The 18,861-nt window shown below is 61.0% G+C and overlaps 1 protein-coding gene across 1 annotated transcript in view; it reads left to right on the top strand.

Annotated features, from left to right (window-relative positions):
• Positions 1-18,861, top strand: part of HERC1 (HECT and RLD domain containing E3 ubiquitin protein ligase family member 1) — a 47,858-nt gene that overhangs the window by 25,539 nt on the left and 3,458 nt on the right. The window contains exons 36-73 of the mRNA XM_087941972.1: positions 46-285; positions 638-721; positions 952-1,463; positions 2,043-2,809; positions 3,516-3,714; positions 3,816-3,976; positions 4,086-4,202; positions 4,621-4,852; positions 5,031-5,155; positions 5,852-6,072; positions 7,126-7,394; positions 7,776-7,828; positions 7,925-8,125; positions 8,539-8,716; positions 8,811-9,081; positions 9,454-9,667; positions 9,755-9,960; positions 10,276-10,403; positions 10,741-10,868; positions 11,400-11,600; positions 11,767-11,897; positions 12,070-12,269; positions 12,847-12,961; positions 13,246-13,392; positions 13,627-13,728; positions 13,829-14,002; positions 14,368-14,661; positions 14,942-15,007; positions 15,082-15,207; positions 15,394-15,532; positions 15,883-16,064; positions 16,225-16,380; positions 16,573-16,695; positions 17,159-17,261; positions 17,374-17,543; positions 17,639-17,777; positions 18,001-18,170; positions 18,654-18,823. Of these exons, the coding sequence (XP_087798098.1) occupies positions 46-285; positions 638-721; positions 952-1,463; positions 2,043-2,809; positions 3,516-3,714; positions 3,816-3,976; positions 4,086-4,202; positions 4,621-4,852; positions 5,031-5,155; positions 5,852-6,072; positions 7,126-7,394; positions 7,776-7,828; positions 7,925-8,125; positions 8,539-8,716; positions 8,811-9,081; positions 9,454-9,667; positions 9,755-9,960; positions 10,276-10,403; positions 10,741-10,868; positions 11,400-11,600; positions 11,767-11,897; positions 12,070-12,269; positions 12,847-12,961; positions 13,246-13,392; positions 13,627-13,728; positions 13,829-14,002; positions 14,368-14,661; positions 14,942-15,007; positions 15,082-15,207; positions 15,394-15,532; positions 15,883-16,064; positions 16,225-16,380; positions 16,573-16,695; positions 17,159-17,261; positions 17,374-17,543; positions 17,639-17,777; positions 18,001-18,170; positions 18,654-18,823 (7,214 nt within the window). The remainder of the gene's footprint in view (positions 1-45; positions 286-637; positions 722-951; positions 1,464-2,042; positions 2,810-3,515; positions 3,715-3,815; positions 3,977-4,085; positions 4,203-4,620; positions 4,853-5,030; positions 5,156-5,851; positions 6,073-7,125; positions 7,395-7,775; positions 7,829-7,924; positions 8,126-8,538; positions 8,717-8,810; positions 9,082-9,453; positions 9,668-9,754; positions 9,961-10,275; positions 10,404-10,740; positions 10,869-11,399; positions 11,601-11,766; positions 11,898-12,069; positions 12,270-12,846; positions 12,962-13,245; positions 13,393-13,626; positions 13,729-13,828; positions 14,003-14,367; positions 14,662-14,941; positions 15,008-15,081; positions 15,208-15,393; positions 15,533-15,882; positions 16,065-16,224; positions 16,381-16,572; positions 16,696-17,158; positions 17,262-17,373; positions 17,544-17,638; positions 17,778-18,000; positions 18,171-18,653; positions 18,824-18,861) is intronic.

Here is an 18,861-nt window from a genome sequence, read left to right as displayed (position 1 = left end):
GCCCGTGTCCCTGTTTAAAGCTCACCGTCGTTCTGCGCTTTCTAGTTTTACATTGTGAAAGAAAACCGAGGCAACGAAGGGACGTGCGTGGGGGTCTCTCGCTGGCCCGTTCATGATTTCAACCACCGCACCACCTCCGACATGTGGCTGTACAGAGCCTACAGTGGCAACCTCTACCACAACGGGGAGCAGGCGCTGGCCCTGACCAGCTTCACGCAGGGGGACTTCATTACCTGCGTCCTGGATATGGAAGCAAGAACCATTTCCTTTGGCAAAAACGGGGAGGTGAGAGGCTTTGATCCATTCCTGCCTGGCTCTCTTTTCACAAGCAGTTCACGGGAGAGGTTAAAAACGCCCCTCGGTGGCGACATTAACACCCCCCCACCCACCCCCCAGTTTCAAACAAAGTGGAAGAAGAAGAAGAGTGGCACGGTGTGTATTTCTTGCGTCTGGCGCTCTATTCCCACGGGAAAGTCAGTCTCATGAACGGGTGCAGCAGGGACCTAGCAAAAGCCAAAGGGAAGCGAATCCCCAGCCGCCTCTCAAGCTGGCAGAAACTTCATCGTCCGCCTGGAGCGGGAGGGGCTCCCTTGTAAGCCCATTTCTCAACTCCCCTATTTTTTTGTCTTCTCATTAGGAACCCAAACTGGCCTTCGAGGATGTGGATGCTGGAGAGTTGTATCCTTGTGTGATGTTTTACAGTAGCAACCCTGGAGAAAAGGTACCGTGGCCGCTTCAAGGGCTCTGGAGCCGGTGGCCACTCCCTGCCACTTTGAGAGAGAAACGGGAGACCCTGGGAGGGGAGGGGGGGGATAAAGATGCAGCTGGGAAGGAGGGGAAGGGCTGTAATTGAGAAGGGGGCTTTTCTGGCGTTCTAAGCTCAGGGCGGGAGCTTTGAAAGCCGGAGAGGCAGCCGAGCAACTGTGTCTGTGTGTGTCTGGGACGGCCTAGGTAAAGATCTGTGACATGCAGATGCGTGGCACCCCAAGGGATCTGCTGCCGGGGGATCCCATCTGCAGCCCGGTGGCCGCAGTGCTGGCAGAGGCCACAATTCAGCTGATCCGCATCCTGCACCGGACCGACCGGTGGACGCACTGCATCAACAAAAAAATGATGGAGAGGCTGTACAGAATCAAAGGGTGCCTGAAAGAAAGCGGCCAGAAGCTGAAGAAAAGCCGCTCCCTGCAGAGTCGAGAGGAGAACGAGGTGCGCGAGGAGGAGGAGAAGATGAAGCACTGCGGCCGGCCACACGGACTGGCCGACCTCTCGGAGCTGCAGCTGAAGACGCTCTGCATGGAGGTCTGGCCGGTGCTGGCAGTGATTGGCGGGGTGGACGCCGGGCTTCGAGTCGGGGGACGCTGCGTCCACAAGCAAACCGGGCGGCACGCCACCTTGCTGGGCGTGGTCAAGGAAGGCAGCGCCTCGGCCAAGGTCCAGTGGGACGAGGCCGAGATCACCATCAGGTACAGTGCTGGTGTCCGGCAAGCAGCCAGCGGTTGAGGTCCAGGAAAGGGTCTCCGGGGTTTCCGCTGCTGACCTGGGCGCTTGTGGCCTGGCAGAGCAGCCGCTGGTGGCCTTTTAAGGGCCGGGAGATACCAGTCATGCAGGCCTACCCAGAGGCCGAGGCTCCTTCCAGGACGGGGCTGGGCTGTCCTTGCCAGGGCTTTCTGGGGGCAGGTGGCACCCCAGGCAGGTGCCAGTCAACCGGCCAGCCGGCGGTGCCTGGTGAGAGGCCCTTGTCAAAAGCCGCTTAGAAAAGCTCCCCTGTTAGTGAACAGTAAACCATGTCAGGTGTTTTGAAGTCAAGACATTGCTGTAGAGATCCACACACACACACACACACACACAAGGCTGGTTACCTTTGTGTTGAACGTCCCCCGTCCCCACAATCTCACTTCCCTGGTTGACCTCGAGTTCCAGATGGTCAGCTCGTTTAGAGCGTGGCCTGTTTTGCGTCGTATTTTGCCTGTGTGATTTCCTGTGCTTTCCTCTTGTCTATCCCTCACTTGCCTCTTCCTGTGTCGTTCTGGTCTTTATTAAAGCTTCCCAACTTTTTGGTCGCCTAGTGATACGCCGCTCTATAACCTGGAACCTTGCGAACCGCTGCCTTTTGACGTGGCCAGATTCCGGGGACTGACGGCCACCGTCTTGCTGGACCTCACCTATCTGACCGGCATCCACGAAGACCTGGGCAAGCAGAGCGTTAAGCGGCACGAGAAGCGGCACAAGCACGACCCGGAAGACAAGGGGGACCCGGAGCAGAAGTCAGAAAGCGACGCTGCGTCCGAGGCACGACCTGTGCCCAGCACCGAGGAGGCGAAAGGACACGGGGCCAAGCTGGAAAGCGAAAGCTCTTCCTTCTCTTTGGACGCCATCTCCTTGGGCATGGAGTGCCCGCACCTGAACGCCGAGGGCAAGAAAAAGAACCACGAACACGCCGCCAAGAACTACGAGGCGGCCCAGTCAGAAACTCGGGCGGTTCAACTCTCCTACCTTTACCTGGGAGCCATGAAGTCCCTCAGCACGCTGCTCAGTTGCAGCAAGTACGCCGAGCTGCTCCTCATCCCCAAAGTCCTGGCCGAGAACGGCCACAACTCTGACTGCGCCAGCTCCCCCGTAGTCCACGAAGAGGTGGAGATGCGCACGGCCTTGCAGTTCTTGATGCGCCATATGGTAAAGCGGGCAGTCATGCGCTCGCCCATCAAGAGGGCGATGGGATTGGTGGACCTGGAGCGGGCACAGGCCATGATCTACAAACTAGTTGTGCATGGACTGATGGAAGATCAGGGCGGCTCCAAAGCCAAGCAAGGTACGTCCCAAGCAGGCGGGTGTAGCGCTGCAGCTGGACGGTTGGCGCGAGGCCTGTGGCTGCGGAGGAACGGCAGGGCCTCCTCTGCGCCTCCCTTGGTCCGGTGGCCAGTGGCGGCATTTCTCCTGAGCTCAGCTGGTGACTCCCCTCCCCCAGTTCAGCTCAGCTACTAAAAGTGGCTGAAAAACAAACGGGGGGGGGAGTTTTTTGGCCGCAACCCCAGGAAAGCCCCTAGCTGACACGGGTGAGGGCGGGTCAGCCGGTGGCAGTTTTGGAGGGAAAATCTCAGTGGGCCTGAAGTGCAAGAGGCCTCAATGGCGGCGGCGGCAGCAGCAGCCCCTGTTGCCCAGGAGCGAGGGCTGGCTGGGAGGTCCAAGGTCCTCTGTGCTTCCTTCATCACGAGCTGCAGAGAAAACGGTCCTTGGGGGGCCGCCTTGGTCAGCTGTAGGCGGGGGGGCTGGCCCTCGCCCCTCCAAGGAGTGGCTTCCAGGCTGTGCTGGAGGAGCCGGGCAGCTGGGGGGGCGGTCAGTTCTTGAGTGCTGCTGATTTAAACCCCCAAGTAGAAGGGCCAGGCATTCTACGGTGGGTCAGGCCAGTGGCCCTTCTCATCCCCCGGCCCCAGCACTCGCCCCCTGGCCAGCGCCCTGCAAGGAGCCCCCCAGCTGCCTTCGAGGGCCAGGCCGAAAGGGCTCCCCTTGCTTTGCAGAAGCAGACCAGCAGGCCGAAGAGAATGACCAGAGTCAGCAGGCCCAGACCCCTGTGACCACCAGCCCGTCTGCCTCCAGCACCACGTCTTTCATGAGCAGCTCTCTGGAAGACACGACAACGGCCACCACCCCCGTGACCGACACGGAAACCGTGCCCGCCTCAGAGTCCCCGGGGGTTCTGCCCCTCAGCCTCCTGAGGTACCTCTTGATTTCCACGCCTGGCTGCTCAGCGGAGTTTGGGGCATCAGCTGCTGGCCGGCCTTGCGTTGCTCACTCCCTTCTTTCCGGTCTCCCCGAAGGCAAATGTTCTCCAGCTACCCCACCACGGCTGTCCTTCCCACCAGACGGGCGCAGACGCCCCCCATCTCCTCCCTGCCGACTTCTCCCTCCGACGACGTGGGCAGGCGCCAGTCGCTCACCTCCCCCGACTCTCAGCCTGCCAGACCGGCCAATCGCACAGGTGGGCCTCGTCCAGAGCCGCTTGGCTCTCCTTAAGCCTGTGCCACCTTCTGCGTTCGGCAACCCCGGGCATTAACTTTCGTCCCCCACCCCCCCACCCCTCCCCACAGCTTTGTCTGACCCGAGCAGCCGCCTGTCAACCTCCCCGCCTCCTCCTGCTGTGGCCGTGCCCTTGCTGGAAATGGGCTTTTCCCTCCGGCAGATCGCTAAAGCCATGGAAACCACAGGTAAGTCCCAGGCGCTCCTGGGCCAGGGGTGATTCCGTCCCTCCCCCGGAGCTCCTGGGGAGAGCCTGCGGGAGCGCCCGCGAGGGGCACGGGTGGGGGGCGGGCCTCTCTCCCCCAGTAATGCCCCCTCCCCCCCCTTCTTGCGTTTCACGAGGCACGGAAATCTGGACTCTGCCATTCCTTTGGCCCGAACTCATTATGCCGGCGTGTGTCTAGCGTCGCATTTTGCCCTGTTTCTCTGCCGCCCAGGATCTTCAGTCACTGGGGAAGGACAGCTGGTGAAACATGCGTAGCGATTTGTTGGGGGGAGCGGGGGATTCTGGGCCGGGCAAAAGCGATGCCTCCTCCCTTGGTTCCGTTCAGCGCTGCAGCGGGCGGCTTTGCTGGGGTGTCCGACGAAGGTTTCCGGTTCCCGCAGGTGTCCGAGGGGAAGCAGATGCCCAGAACATCACCGTCCTGGCCATGTGGATGGTGGAGCATCCTGGGAACGAGGAAGATGAAGAGCCTCAGTCGGAGGACATGGTAGATGCCCGGCAGGGAGGATTAGGCCCTGGAGGTGGGGGCAAGTCCAGCGACCAGGGCTACCTGCAGTCCCCGGGAGACCTGACTTCGGCCGATGCCCCTGAGTTGGAGGAAGGCTTTGGGGAAAGGTGAGCTATGAGTATTGGCTTGCCACCTAATCCGTCAGTAGGGGGGCGGTATGATTAAAATTATTTCGGGCTCTGTTAAAAATAAAATAAAAGATGATTAGGCCCACATTTTAAACCCACATTTAAAGTCTCAATAGCGGGTTGCACCAGCGTTTCTGAGCTGTTTTTGTCCTTCCAGCCACGATAACATGGATCACGCAGAAAACGCAGCCTCGGGAAGTGGGCCCGTGGCAAGGGGCCGGTCGGCAGTGACCAGGAGACACAAATTTGACCTGGCTGCTCGGACGCTGCTGGCCCGTGCCGGTAAGCCTTGCAAAGACTACGTTGCACATTCCCCTCTCCTCCTTGGCCAGGTATTTGAGCAGGTGCTAACTACCTGTTTGTCAAAAAGAAAAAGTGCCTAAAAAGGCACCTATAAGTTCTGTGCATCCCAAGCTGAAGGAAGATTATGTCAGGATTTCCTGAGCATATTTCGGTTTTATAAAGGCTGTCCCAGAGTTGAGGGTGGAGAGCCTGCTCTGTCTAAGAAAACGGGGCTGATGGGGCGCCAGCCTCCTTCCTTCCTTCTTCCCCCTGTCAGAGTAGCCATTCCTGGGGTTCCATACCAGGTAGACCAGGCTGGGAAACAGATGCCCCGCAGACCCAACGCTACTCTCCTCAGAACAGGTCTAGGGACAGAATCCTGCCAGGGTGAATGTGCTGCCTCTTCCTGAGAATTGGGGGGTGGGGGGGTTTAGGGCCCCCTTTCTCAGATCATTGCCTCGGTAGCAGCCGTTCAAGTGCATCCTCTTCCTTCCCTGCCCAAAGGCCCCTCCTGGGGATCGGGCGGGGGATAAAGTCTTTGGGAGTGGTCTTCATACGGCCAGGAGAGCAGGGGACGATGGGTTTCCCCATGCCCCTGGGCAGGTGAGCCTCCGGTCCTGCAGTCCACGCCCCCTCATCCCACCCCCCGCTGCTTTTGACTCGCCCAGTAAACCCCGGTTTCCTCCCCTGTTCCAGCGGGCTTGTACCGCTCTGTCCAGGCCCACCGGAACCAGAGCCGGAGGGAAGGGATCTCCTTGCCACAAGATCCCGGCGCGCTCTACGACTTCAACCTGGATGAGGAGCTGGAGCTGGAGCTGGACGAGGAGGCCATGGAAGCCATGTTTGGGGCGGACCTTGCCGGGGACAATGACATTCTGGGAATGTGGATCCCAGAGGTATTGGACTGGCCGACCTGGGTGTGTGTGAGACGGCAGCTGGGCTGCTGCTTTGCTTCCTTCTTGCGCTTTAGAACGTGGCGGCTTCCCTCTGCGCCTCGTGGAGCCGCCTTGGTTAACGGATGGTTGCTAAATGGGGGACGGACGGGGGGGGATGGACTGTGACTGCGGCTGCTTTCTATTTGCCAGCCCTCTTTCCTCCGGGAAGTAACAATTCAGAGCCTTCTTTTCTTTTAGAAATAGGTGTAATCCCACGCTTTAGTAATCGGAAATAAACGCCCAATGTATTTCCTCTGATTTAAATTTTTAAAAAAAACTGAAACAGGGGATGCTGCTTGCATTCAAAACTGGAGCTAAACTGGAGCCGTTCAGCCCGTGGCTCAATGCCGTCAGCTCCCTTCAGGTCAAGGATCCGGCCAGCGCTGCCGAATCCTGACCTCTTCCGAGCTGACTCCCTCCTGGTCCAGAAGGAGAACGAGGGGCTCCTTGTTAATGCAGAACTGGAGCAGAACCCCCTCCCAGAGAGGGCGATCTAGAAACCAGCCTCAGTTCTGCCTGCCAGGAAGGCGATGGATTAACTTGTGTGCTGCCTTATTCGTGTGGCTTTCGTGGAAGTGGTGCAGCCGCCTCCTCCTCCTCCTCCTCCTCCTCAAGGCTTCCAGAAAAGAAAATTCTTGAAACTGAACTGGTAGAAAGGGCTCATGGGAGATTGCATATTGTTTTGAGCAGCATGTGGAGGAGGGGTCTCCCTGTGCCCTTGGGGGGGCTCTTCCACCCAGAAGCACACTTAATGAGGAGGGCACGACTATGGATGCTGTCGATTTGCCTTGTTTTCTTGCACATGGTCTTTCTCTTGTCTCCCTCTGGCAGCCCCTCCCCACTTGTCGGCGGGTCTGGTGGCGACTATAGGAGATTATAGGAGCTCTGGGGGGGTGGGGGGGCAATGCCACCTGCGCCTCTGGCACTGAGCTGGAGTGGAACACGCTAGTTTGCTTTCACGTGGGTGTGGAAAAAGTAGGCGTGCGAGATTCTTCCTTGAACTTGAAACCATAACGGCGTAATTGTGTTGTGCAGCATGTGTGTGAATCTGAAGACAGGGAAGAAGTGGTCGTGTGTGAGTTGTGTGAAGCCAGCGTGGCCAGCTTCAATCAGCACATGAAGAGGAACCACCCCGGCTGTGGGCGCAGTGCAAACCGCCAGGGCTACCGCAGCAACGGCTCCTACGTGGACGGCTGGTTTGGGGGCGAGTGTGGAAGCGGCAACCCTTACTACCTGCTGTGTGGCAGCTGCCGGGAGAAATACCTGGCCCTGCGGAGCAAGAACAAGGCCTCGGCCTCAGACAGGTACCGGAGAGGGTGGGGGCAGCCTGCTCACTCTCCCCTCTGCCCACCCCCCGTTCCCGCCAGCCCCTGCGTGGGCTTCTGGGGGGAGGGAGGGAGGCGGGCTGAGGGTTTTTCCCCCTTCTCCTCGGGGAAGGCTAACATCCGTGACCGGGCTGTCCGAGGCTCCTCCTGCCTGCTGGGTTTCCTTCGCGGCCCAAAGTTGACCGTGTTTTTGAAGTTCAGCAGCCGAACTTGGAAGCTCTTGGGGGCAGCAGCGGGGGGCCTGGACAGGCAAAGGTGGGTAGGGGAACAGCTGGGGAACAGCTCCTTGTACGCGGCCAGCATCAGGAGAGGCGGTGGGGCATGTGAAGGTGACCTGGGTTCTTCCCTTCTCCGGTGCAGGTACAAAGGCCAGGCCCCCGATCTCATAGGCAAGCAGGAGAGCATCTACGAAGGTACTTCTCCTCGCGGTCTTCCTCACGGCGGGAGCGTCGACGTGGGGCCTCCGTGGGAAGGTAAGGCCTAACCACAGCTTGCTTGCCTCACGCTAGAAGACTGGGACATGCTGGATGTCGACGAGGAAGAAAAGCTGACTGGCGAAGAGGAGTTTGAGATGCTGGCTGGACCCCTGGGCTTGAATGACCGGCGCATTGTGCCTGAGCCGGTCCAGTTCCCGGACAGTGACCCCCTGGGAGCCTCGGTGGCCATGGTCACGGCCATCAACAGCATGGAGGAAACGCTGATGCAGATAGGTAAACCGGGCCGGGGGGGAAGGCTGAAGCCTCCGGCTGTCCTTCGGGGCGCCCAGTGCTGAGATCCCGTCCCTGGGGGCAGGAAGCAGAGGCGGTCCTTGTGGGAATGGAGACCTCGCGGGAGGCTGCAAAGGGCGCCCAGCCTTTTCTCCTGAAGACACGATCAGGGAAGCCCTCGGGATTGGATCCAGGCCCTCCTGCCTTCTCCCACACCCGGTGGCTGCTGGGAAGGGAACCCGGGGAAGGAGCCCACGGCAGCCACACACGATTCCTGCCACAGGAGGAGGGCAGGGAGTGGAGGCCCAGCGCTGGCTGGGAAGCGTTGAGCACCCCTCGTACCCCGTGGGGCTTCTTTCTGGGCAGCAGCCGGGTTCCTTCCTCCGGGGACCTCGCTTTCCTCTTCCTCTTTCCAGGTTGCCAAGGCTCTGTGGAGAAAAGCTCTTCGGGGGGCAGGATTACCCTGGGGGAGCAGGCGGCTGCTTTGCTGAACCCCCACGACCGTATCATGGCCTTGAGGCGGGTGACGGCAGCAGCCCAGGTTCTCCTGGCCCGGACGATGGTCATGCGAGCCCTCTCCCTGCTCTCGGTCAGGTGGGGAGGCTCCGCTGGGCTGGGGAGGAGAGGCGGGGCGGGTGGGGGCCCAGGGAGGCCACGGCTCTGACCCTTCCTTCCCTTCCCTTCCCAGCGGGTCCAGCTGCAGCCTCGCAGCAGGGCTGGAGTCCCTGGGCTTGACGGACATCCGCACCTTGGTCCGCCTGATGTGCCTGGCCGCGGCGGGGAGGGCCGGCCTGTCCACAGGCTCCTGCTCCGGGCTGGGCCCTTCCGAGAGGCCGAGAGGCGTCCAGAGCCAGATGACCAAGCCCATCTCCTGCCTGGCCTACCTGAGCACGGCAGTCGGCTGCTTGGCCTCCAACACCCCTGGGGCTGCCAAGCTCCTGGTCCAGCTGTGCACCCAGGTGAGGGGCGTCTGTCTTTCAGCTGATGGGAGGAGGAACTCGGCTTTGGGGGCTGAAGATCTGACCGGGGCGGGGGGCGGGGAAGGGGCAGCTGGAGCACCGGGCAAAACCGTCAGATTCCACCGGTCTTTCATCTCTGAAATCTGCTGCATCTGGTGGTGGGGATTATGACGACTTATTCCTGTCCTAGTCTTGTAAATTCCTGTTATTCGTAATCGGAGCAGACCGGTAAGCTGTACTTTGCTTTAAATGTGATGCTGGATCTGCTTTGATGGGAAAAGTTGTTCCTTTGTCGTGTTGAGCAGCTCAACGGAGTGAGAAGTGGCCTCTTAAAAAGTCCCTGTGGATTGTTGCTTTCATTCCTTGTTTTAGAACTTGATTTCGGCAGCTACCGGGGTCAATTTGACGACAGTGGACGATCCGGTGCAACGGAAGTTCTTGCCGAGTTTCCTGCGGGGAATAGCCGAAGAGAACAAGCTCATCACCTCCCCCAACTTCGTGGTGACCCAGGCCCTGGTGGCCTTGCTGGCCGACAAGGGGGCCAAACTGAGGCCCGGCTACGACAAAGCGGAGATGGAGAAGAAAGGTAGCTGTGCTGGGCGGGGCTGCTGCTCCCTCTCCCGGCGTGGCAGCCCTGTTCGCTCCAAGCAGGGCTCTGTTCCTTCTGCCCTAGGGCCCCTGGAGCTGGCCAACACCCTGGCCGCCTGCTGCCTCTCCTCCAGGCTCTCCTCGCAACACAGGCAGTGGGCCGCTCAGCAGCTGGTGCGCACCCTCGCCGCTCACGACCGCGACAACCAGGGCAGCCTGCAGACCCTGGCAGACGTGGGAGGGGACCTGCGCAAGTGCTCCTCCATCAAGCTGGAGGCTCACCAGAACAGGGTAACGCCCCCCCCACCCCCCGGACGTCTCCAGAGGCCCAGCTCAGCCAGCACCCCGGCAGCCTTCCTCAGCTGCAGGGGGAGGGGGCAAGTGGGGCTTAGCCGGCCGCAATTCCCAGTCAGGGTGGCATTAAGCCCTGGATTTGGTTCTGACCAGGACAGGGCGGAGCCCAAGAGGAGCTGGGGGAGGACTGAAATGTCTCCTCCAGCCGGGTTTTAACCTGGGCTCCAGCATCAGCGGAACAGGAGCCTCTGGCAGAGAAGCCGGCGGCCCTCCGGTCTTGGAGCCCGGCTGAAGCGCCTTTCCTTGCCACAGGTCATGACCTGCATTTGGTGCAACAGGAAGGGCCTCCTGGCCACCAGTGGCAGCGACGGGACCATCCGCGTGTGGAGCGTCACCAAGAAGCAGTACTCGCTGCAGCAGACCTGCGTCTTCAGCAAACTGTAGGCGGCCGGTTGGGCAGAAGGGAGGAGGGGCTTCGCGGGGGAGTCCAGGGCCGAAAGGATCCGAGCTGGGCCAGAGCAAGGGGCTCTCTGGGGTCCCCTGGCTGGAGCCCCGGAGCCAGCGGGCAAGCCGGCCTTGCGAAAGGAGCGGCCTGTGGGGTGCAGGGGACGGAGGAGCCCGGGCTCCTTCCTCAGGGAGGCAGCGGGAATGTGCTGCCCGGAAGGCTTGGCCTCCGCCGGATTAGGGCGGCTTGAGGGAGGAGGGTGGGTTGTTTTTTATGGCTTGGGCGCCAGAGGTTAGTGACACGCCGGATGCTGCCCCCGTGTTGTCTTGCAGCGAAGGAGATGCCGAAGAAAATCTGGGGTCTCCCAGTGACCCCGGTTTCTCTCTCGCCTGCTGGAGTATAAGCGGCAAGTACCTGGCGGGAGCCCTGGAGAAGATGGTGAACATATGGCAGGTCAACGGTACGAGCCACATCAGGCTGAGCATCAGCCATTTTTAGCGGGACAAAGTGAAGCAGAATTCAGTTGTGACGGGCAGTTTTATTGTCTTTTTGTAATGAAATAACCTAGCCTTTCTCATAACGATCGGGTGTTCAGTTCCCCCAATGCTCTTTCGGTTTATTGTTTAGCCAGAATGAGGGAAACCTGAATGAAACCCTAGTTTATTGGGGAGCCAGCATGGGGGAGGTTCCTGCTGGAGGCCCCCTTGGCCTCTCAGAGCTCCTGAGCCACAGTTGGTTCTTCAGGAGCTGCTGGCAAGGAAATGGGGGGGAAGGGAAACAGAAGGTAACCCCCCGAGTCCCTCCTCCCTCCCGTTCCCTGCAACGCGGCCCTTTTCCATTTGGCCAAGCACTGGCAGTCCAGTCTGGCTCGTGGGCTCCTCCTCCTCCTCCTCTTCCCCTGACAGCACCCTAAACTCAGGCTCTCGGAGCCCTCGCCCTTCGGGGTGAGGAGAGTGGTGGTCCTTGAAGTGCCCATCTGCCTTGTTCCTAGGAGGGAAGGGGCTCCTGGACATCCAGCCCCACTGGGTCTCTGCCCTCACCTGGCCTGAGGAAAGCCCCTCCGCAGCCTGGACAGGAGACGCACCGGAGTTCCTGCTGGTGGGGCGGATGGACGGCTCCCTGGGGCTGATTGAGGTCCTGGACGTTTCCACCATGCGCAGGGTTGAGCTGGAGCATTGCTACAGGAAGGACGGTGGGCACCTGCCAGCTCCTGGGGCCCAAAAGCCTTCGGGCTGGCCCGAGGGGGGGCGGGGGGGGCGAAAGGGAGCGTGCTGGAGCTGATCCCGCTTTCCCAGCACTTCCTTTCTGTGCTGTGAAAGATTTGGGTGACTCGTCCGTCTTTTCCTGCCGGTCTCCAGTGTCGGTGACCTGCCTTGCCTGGTTCAGTGAGGAGAGTCCTTTTGCGGTGGGCTACGCAGATGGGAAGCTGCTGATCGGCACCAGAGAAGCCCGGGAGAGCGGAGGGATCGTCCTGGTGGACGCACACAAGGTACAGCAGGGCCTGCTTGCTTTGGCCTGCCTGGAAGGGTGGAAAGAAGAGGGGGTGGGGGAGGGGTCAGTGCCCCAGCTCCGGGGAGAGGGAGGTTTGAGTCTTGTGCTTAAATAAAGGGGAGAGTCTCTGCGCCCTCACGATGGACGGATGCGCCCCTTTCCCTCTCCAGGACACCCTGGTCAGCATGAAGTGGGACCCCACGGGGAAGATCCTCATGACCTGCGCAAAGGAGGAGTCGGTCAAGCTCTGGGGCTCCTCGGGGAGCTGCTGGCGGCACTTGGGCACCCTCCCCCACCAGGCCGTGGTGACTGTCCTGGTCTGGTGCAGCCTCCCAGGGAAAGGCCCCACGCTGCAGCTGCTGCTGGCTACGTGAGTCGGAAGATTTGGCGCCTCTCTTGGCATCTGCAGGCAGGGAATCTGCCCGGGGGGCTTCCAAAATGTTTGGCCGGGCCCAAAAGAGGGTGGATTCCTCAGCTTATAGCCGTTCTTTTAAAGACGGCTGAAAGGCAGGACGGTCTGGAAAAAAGTGACTTATCGCACGTGATCACAATTCGGGTGCTTGGCAACCAGTTTTCATTGACAATGGTTGCTGCGTCTCCTGGTCATGTGATTGCGGTTTGTCTGCTTTTGTATTTTCAGATTTTTTGCTATCTATAAAAAAAGAACCAGTCTCCCCTTTCTGGGCTCCAAGGTTCCTTGTCCCCCGTTTTCAGCCTTTCCCCTCCCTCCCTCCCTCCCAATCCTCTGGTTCCCATTGGCTGCCATCTATGGGGGGGTGGAAATGCTGAGAGGGGCTTAGAGTTCCCAAGACCAGAGTCTCTGCTCGTTGGCTGGGCCTTTGCAGCCCTCGAGGGAGGGGGGGATGCCATGCGACCTGCAAGCACCGCTCGGGCGGGTGCGGGACGGTGGTGCTTCAACGCAGCTTCTCCTCTTGTCTTTTGTTTAGCGGGTGCCAGAATGGCTTGGTTTGTGTTTGGACAGTTCCCCAAGATGAGCTGGCCTCCCTGCAGTCGAGCCCGGGCTGCTCCGAAGTGTGGTGGGACGAACACATCGGCGGGAAGGTGAGGCCCGCAGGTGGGGGCTGTCTCGCTTAGCGGGAAGGCCGCCTCCGGGCTGCGAGGCAGAGATAAGCCGAGGCATTCCAGGCAGCTTTGGAAGCCAGCGGTTCCGCCTCTCGGCAGGGATGAGGGAAACGCCTCCCGTGCAGAGGTGAAGAAAGTGGGCTGGTGCCCATTAGCCGGGCAAACAACCCTGCCCTGAAATATTTGGGCCGTGTACGTGCGCGCGTGCATTTCGGTTCTCTGACGTGCAAAGGCCTGGGATTCTTCTCGCCCTTCCTTTCCAGGAGGCGTTCCGAAAAGCAGCCGAAACCAAGTGTGTTTATCAGCTCAAGGGACACATCACACCTGTGCGGACGTTGACTTTCAGTTCTGACGGACTCGTCCTGGTCTCTGGGGCCCTTGGGGGCCTTATCAATATCTGGTCTCTGCGGGTAAGAGGGGCGGTTTTGGTCCCCCCTCCAGGGGTTAAAAATAACACAAGGTTGCAGGCTCAAGTGGAGCAAATCATCATAGTGTGTGTACAAACCTGGTTCTGGAGTTGGGCAGACCCCGAGTCAGATACGTTGTTACGGTTGATGACTTTTTTGCCCACATACACAAATCCCTGCCCCACATACACAAATCCCTGCGTGTGCGTCATTGTCTTGCTGCTCCTCCCTGTTTAGGATGGGTCCGTCCTGCAGAGCGTGGCGATCGGTTCCGGGGCTATTCAGACCGTGGTTTGGATCCCCGAGGTCGGAGTGGCTGCTTGTTCTAGTAGATCAAAGGTGTGGTTCCTGTCTCTCCCTGCCCTCCCGCTCAGCGGGGCCCAGTGTAGCCGGCGGGATCGGTTTGGAAAGGCGTGATGGTCTTCTCCTCTCCTGATAGGACGTCCTGGTGGTGAATTGCACTTCGGAGTGGGTCTCCTCCAACCACGTCTTAGCCACCTGCAGGAGCGCTTTGAAGCAACAGGGCATTTTTGGCTTGAACATGGCCCCCTGCATGAGGGCTTTCTTGGAACGGCTGCCCATCATGCTCCAAGAACAGTACACCTATGAGAAGGTAGGAAGGCCAGCAGGGAGGGGGCTGGTGCGTGACCTGCGCAGAGACCATGTCAGAGAGGTTGGTCTTGGTCTCGGCCCGGTTCTGGGCTTCCGTTGGCGCCTCCCGCGTTCCCAGAATAGGTCCGAGGATTGCGCTGCACGAGGGCGTTGCTTGGATATATTTGTGTTGGGCAGCACGTTGCACAGCTCTTTGCTGCCCCAATTTCCCTTGGAAGGCGCACCTGGCTCTGTCCCAGCGTCATCCCCGCCCTGTTTGGCTGACGGAGCTCATTCTCCCGGACGTCGTGGCCTCTTAGCCTTCATGCCCGGGAGGGTCAGGAGGGATGGCCTTGGGGTAACCCTTCCTCCTCCTCTCCCTCTTAGCCTTACGTGGTGTGTGGAGACCAGCTGGTCCACAGCCCCTACATGCAGTGCCTGGCTTCCCTCGCCGTGGGGCTGCGTCTGGACCGGCTCTTGTGCAGCCCACCGGTCCCCCCGCATCACCAGGCCTGCCTGCCCGACCCCTCCGCCTGGAACCCCGCCGAGTGGGCCTGGCTGGAGTGCTTCTCCACCACCGTCAAGGCTGCGGAAGCGCTGGCCAAGGGAGACGCCTTCCCAGAGTCCTTCACTGTCCCAGACCTGGAACCGGTGCCGGAAGGAGAACTGGCCCTCCTCATGGTAACAGTGCCCTGCGCGGCCTCTGGGTGGGCCTGGCCCAGCGGAGCTGCTGGTTCTGCGGAAGAGAGAGGGACCTTCTGAGGGCCGCCTCTTGCCGCTGCAGGGGAAGGGGCCGGCGGGGGGCTCCCGACTCGGCAGGCGCAGCTCCTTGCCTCGCCTGAAACCGCAAAAGTTGGGGTGTCCTCATTGCGGAAGTTGCTCTGGGCATCTTTTCAAGGAAGCAGCCGCAGATGGCAGAGCTCCCGGCGCGGCCGTAAGGCACGGACTGTGTATTTTGCAGGACAACGGAAAATGGATCAACGGCCTGGATGAGCAGATCATGTCCTGGGCAACGTCACGGCCGGAGGTCAGTGCCAGGGGTGGTGGGCTGGGAAGAGCCCCCAAGAGGCCCCACGTCTAAACCTCTCTGTTCCCCCTCAGGACTGGCACCTTGGGGGGAAATGTGACGTGTGCCTCTGGGGAGCCGGAAGGCACGGGCAGCTGGCAGAGGCCGGAAGGAACGTCCTGGTGCCCGTCTTGGCCCCCTCCTTCTCACAAGCCCAGCAGGTAACCACCAGGAGCCTTCAGACCCTTCTGACACCCCCACCCCCCACCCCCAGGTTCTCCCGGAGAGAGCAGAGCCGGCCACACGAGGTGGGCGGATTCCCGCAAGTCTGGGGGCCTTGAGGGCAGCCGGGGAAGAGAGAGACTTTGGCTGCCATAAGACAGGAGTCTCCGCCTTTCTTTCCCCAGGTTATTTGTGGCCAGAACTGCACATTTGTGATTCAAGCGAATGGGACGGTTTTGGCCTGCGGGGAAGGGAGCTACGGCCGGCTGGGACAAGGCAATTCTGATGACCTTCACGTGCTCACCGTCATTTCAGCCTTGCAGGGTACGTGCTGTACTTCGGCACGGGAGATTTGCCCAGCGCCCCATATTCGGCCAGGTGGCCGCCTTCTGTTTATTTGTGAAGGGCGCCATGCCCAACACGGGGCTCCAGGCTGTTTCCGGAGCCCAAGGGAGAGTCCAGGGTGCTCCCAGAGTCCCTCCTGGGCCAGAGCCTCTTCGGGGGGGCAGGGCCTGGCTGAGGTTGGCCAGAGGGCAGCCTGGTCCGGCTGGAGAGGAGCCCGGAAGGGGCCCCACACAGCCTCAGGGTTTCCAGGGGAGGAGTCGGGGAGCGAGGTTGGGCCTTTGGGTGGAAGGAGGTATTCATCTGGTCTTCGTTCTTCCACTCGTGTGAAGGTTTTGTTGTCACCCAGCTGGTGACCTCTTGTGGTTCAGATGGACACTCCATGGCTTTGACGGAGAGTGGGGAAGTTTTCAGCTGGGGAGACGGCGATTACGGCAAACTGGGACATGGGAACAGCGACCGGCAACGCCGGCCGAGGCAGATCGAAGCGTTGCAAGGAGAAGAAGTGGTCCAGGTACAGCGAAGGGCTCCAAGACTGGATCCCTCGTTGACTCGGTGGGGTCTTGGCCAGAATTGGGGGCTCTGAATTCGGGCCGGGGGTTAAAAGCCCCAAATTGCAGCTGGCTGGAAAGAGAAGCCCCACGAAGGTGCTCAGGGGGTTCTGTTTCTTCCAGATGTCCTGTGGCTTTAAGCATTCGGCTGTGGTGACCGCAGACGGCAAACTCTTCACCTTTGGGAACGGCGACTATGGGCGGCTGGGCTTAGGCAACACCTCCAACAAGAAGCTTCCCGAGAGGGTGACGGCGCTGGAGGGCTACCAGATTGGAGAGGTCCGACTTCCAGGCTAAAATCTCGCTCTTTGGAAATGTACCAGGGGAAGCGGGACTTCCATGCCTGCCTCAAGAGCTTCGCCCCCCTCCCCCCAGCTGGCGGGCGAGTGAGTCCCCTGCGGGTTGGGGCTCTGGGGTTTGAGACCCCTAGGCAGAACCCCTCCCTCCTTCCCTCCCTCCCTCTCAACGTAGGTGGCCTGTGGACTCAATCACACCATCGTCGTGTCTACCGACGGTTCCATGGTTTGGGCTTTTGGGGACGGAGACTACGGGAAGTTGGGCCTGGGAAACTCAACGGCCAAGTCCTCCCCGCAGGTGAGTCCCTGCAGCCGCAGCAGAAGCAGCAGCCGCAGCACCTCCTGCCCTTCCCAGTCACCTGGCAGGTGTGCTCAGAGATGGGCTTCCGCGAGTGACGTCTCTTCCCGGGAGGGGAGCCTGGGCGGCCTTGGAAGCCCCCCGAGCCCCCCCCTCCCCGCTCGCTTTCTGGAGGGCTAGTCCAAAGGGGGTGCGGGCAGGGGGGGGGTTTATAGTGCAGCACCCCTGAATTGTTCACCAGGGAAGCACCAACATGGAGTTTGTGCCAAGGAGGCCAATTATCCGTGTGCAAATCGCTCTGCCTCGCCAGCAGTGTGGCCTCCGAATAGAAATAAGAATTAAAAGCAAATTAATGCTATTTAAAGGCTCTGAATGTGGTCTCTGAGGCTACCCGTTCCTGTTCCTTTTTTTTTTTTAATGTTTCCTTTCTCTCTCTCTCTCTCTCTCTCACACACACACACAGAAAGTAGATATTCTTTGTGGCATAGGAATCAGAAAAGTTGCCTGTGGCACCCAGTTTTCGGTGGCTTTGACGAAGGACGGGCACGTCTACACTTTTGGGCAAGGTGAGTGGCAGCCTTTGGGTGCCGGAGGAGATTTCGCGGGAAGCAGGCCGGAGTGGCTCCTGGGACCCTCCAGTGCTTCGGGCGGCACCGTCAAGGCTCTCCCTCATTCCAGACCGGCTGATCGGCCTGCCGGAAGGACGAGCCCGAAACCACAATCGGCCCCAGCAAGTCCCGGCCCTGTCGGGGGTTTTTGTGGAGGACATTGCTGTGGGCGCAGAGCACACGCTGGCGCTCTCCTCAGCCGGAGACGTCTACGCCTGGGGCAGCAACTCGGAAGGCCAGGTGTGCAGCCCGCGAAGGGGACGCGGGGATGCGTGGTGGGAGGGTGCGGTCGGGCCGAGCCCGCCCTGGCTGAGCCCTTCCTTCTCCGCCTCTAGCTGGGGTTGGGCCACACCAACCACATCCGGGAGCCCACCCTCATCACCTCCCTGCAAGGGAAGAACATCCGGCAGATCTCAGCGGGGCGATGCCACAGCGCAGCCTGGACCGCCCCGCCTGCCCCCCCTCGAGCGCCAGGTACAGGAGGGCTGGGGGGAGGGGCTCTTTTGCCCGCTGGGGGGCAGCCACCCCTCCGCCGGGACACGCCTTGGGCCGCCTTCAGGGGGAAGGGGCTCCACCCCAGCCGCCAGTGGCTCTCCCCTGCATTCCCACCTGTTTTTCAGCAGCCTCCCCTCCCCCAAGAGCAGGGGCCTTTCTGGGGGGTGGGGGTCGGGGGCTGACGGCCTCTTCCTCCCTGCAGGGGTGTCGGTGCCGCTGCAGCTGGGCTTGCCGGACGCCGTTCCACCCCAGTACGGGGCCCTGAAGGAAGTGAGCATCCAGACCGTCCGGGCCAGGTTGCGGCTGCTCTACCACTTCTCCGACCTCATGTACTCCTCGTGGAGGTTGCTGAACCTCAGTCCCAACAGCCAGGTGAGGAGGCCGCGGCCTCTCCCCCCACCCCACCCCCAATGCACACACACACACCTCCAGGGAGACCCGCCCAGAGGTGTGCCAGCCTCACTGACGCAGCTGGCCTCTCTCCACCGGCACCGGGCGCCAGCCTTGGCAGCTCCCCTGTGTGGGGAGGCACCCTCTGACCCGGCGGCTGCCTTCCCGGGGGGACCTCGGGAGGGTGGGCCCCGGACCTCAGCCACCCCGAAGGGCCAGGGCCAGACGGGGAAAGGGGTCTTTGGGAGGGTCTGGAAGGGGAGAGAGGAGGGTCAGCCTGGCCCGGCCACGGGCTGCTGGGCCTGGGAGTGGAGGAAAAGGGTTGCTCTCCGAAGAAGCCGGAAGGGCGACTCCTTTTCTGGCCCCAGCCGGGGGCGGGGGGGAGGCTGGCCTTGGAGCCCCTCCCCTTCAGCCCTCCGAGCGGCTCCCTCCTGGCTGAAGCCCTGGCCCTCCCTCCTGCTACAGAGCAGCACCTCTCACTACAACGCCGGCACTTGGGGCATCGTCCAGGGGCAGCTGAGGCCGCTGCTGGCGCCCCGAGTCTACACGCTGCCCATGGTGCGCTCCATTGGGAAGACGATGGTCCAGGGGAAGAACTACGGCCCCCAGATCACGGTCAAGAGGATATCCACCAGGTCAGCCCCGGGGGCCGGGGAAGGGGGGCTGGCAGGCG

This window comes from Pseudonaja textilis, chromosome 13 (genome assembly GCF_049901715.1).
Source record: "Pseudonaja textilis isolate UNSWEBS1 chromosome 13, rPseTex1.2, whole genome shotgun sequence".
Classification (NCBI taxonomy): Eukaryota; Metazoa; Chordata; class Lepidosauria; order Squamata; family Elapidae; genus Pseudonaja; species Pseudonaja textilis.
Note: the sequence above shows the minus strand (reverse complement) of the source record. Positions and strands in the feature narration are given on the sequence as shown.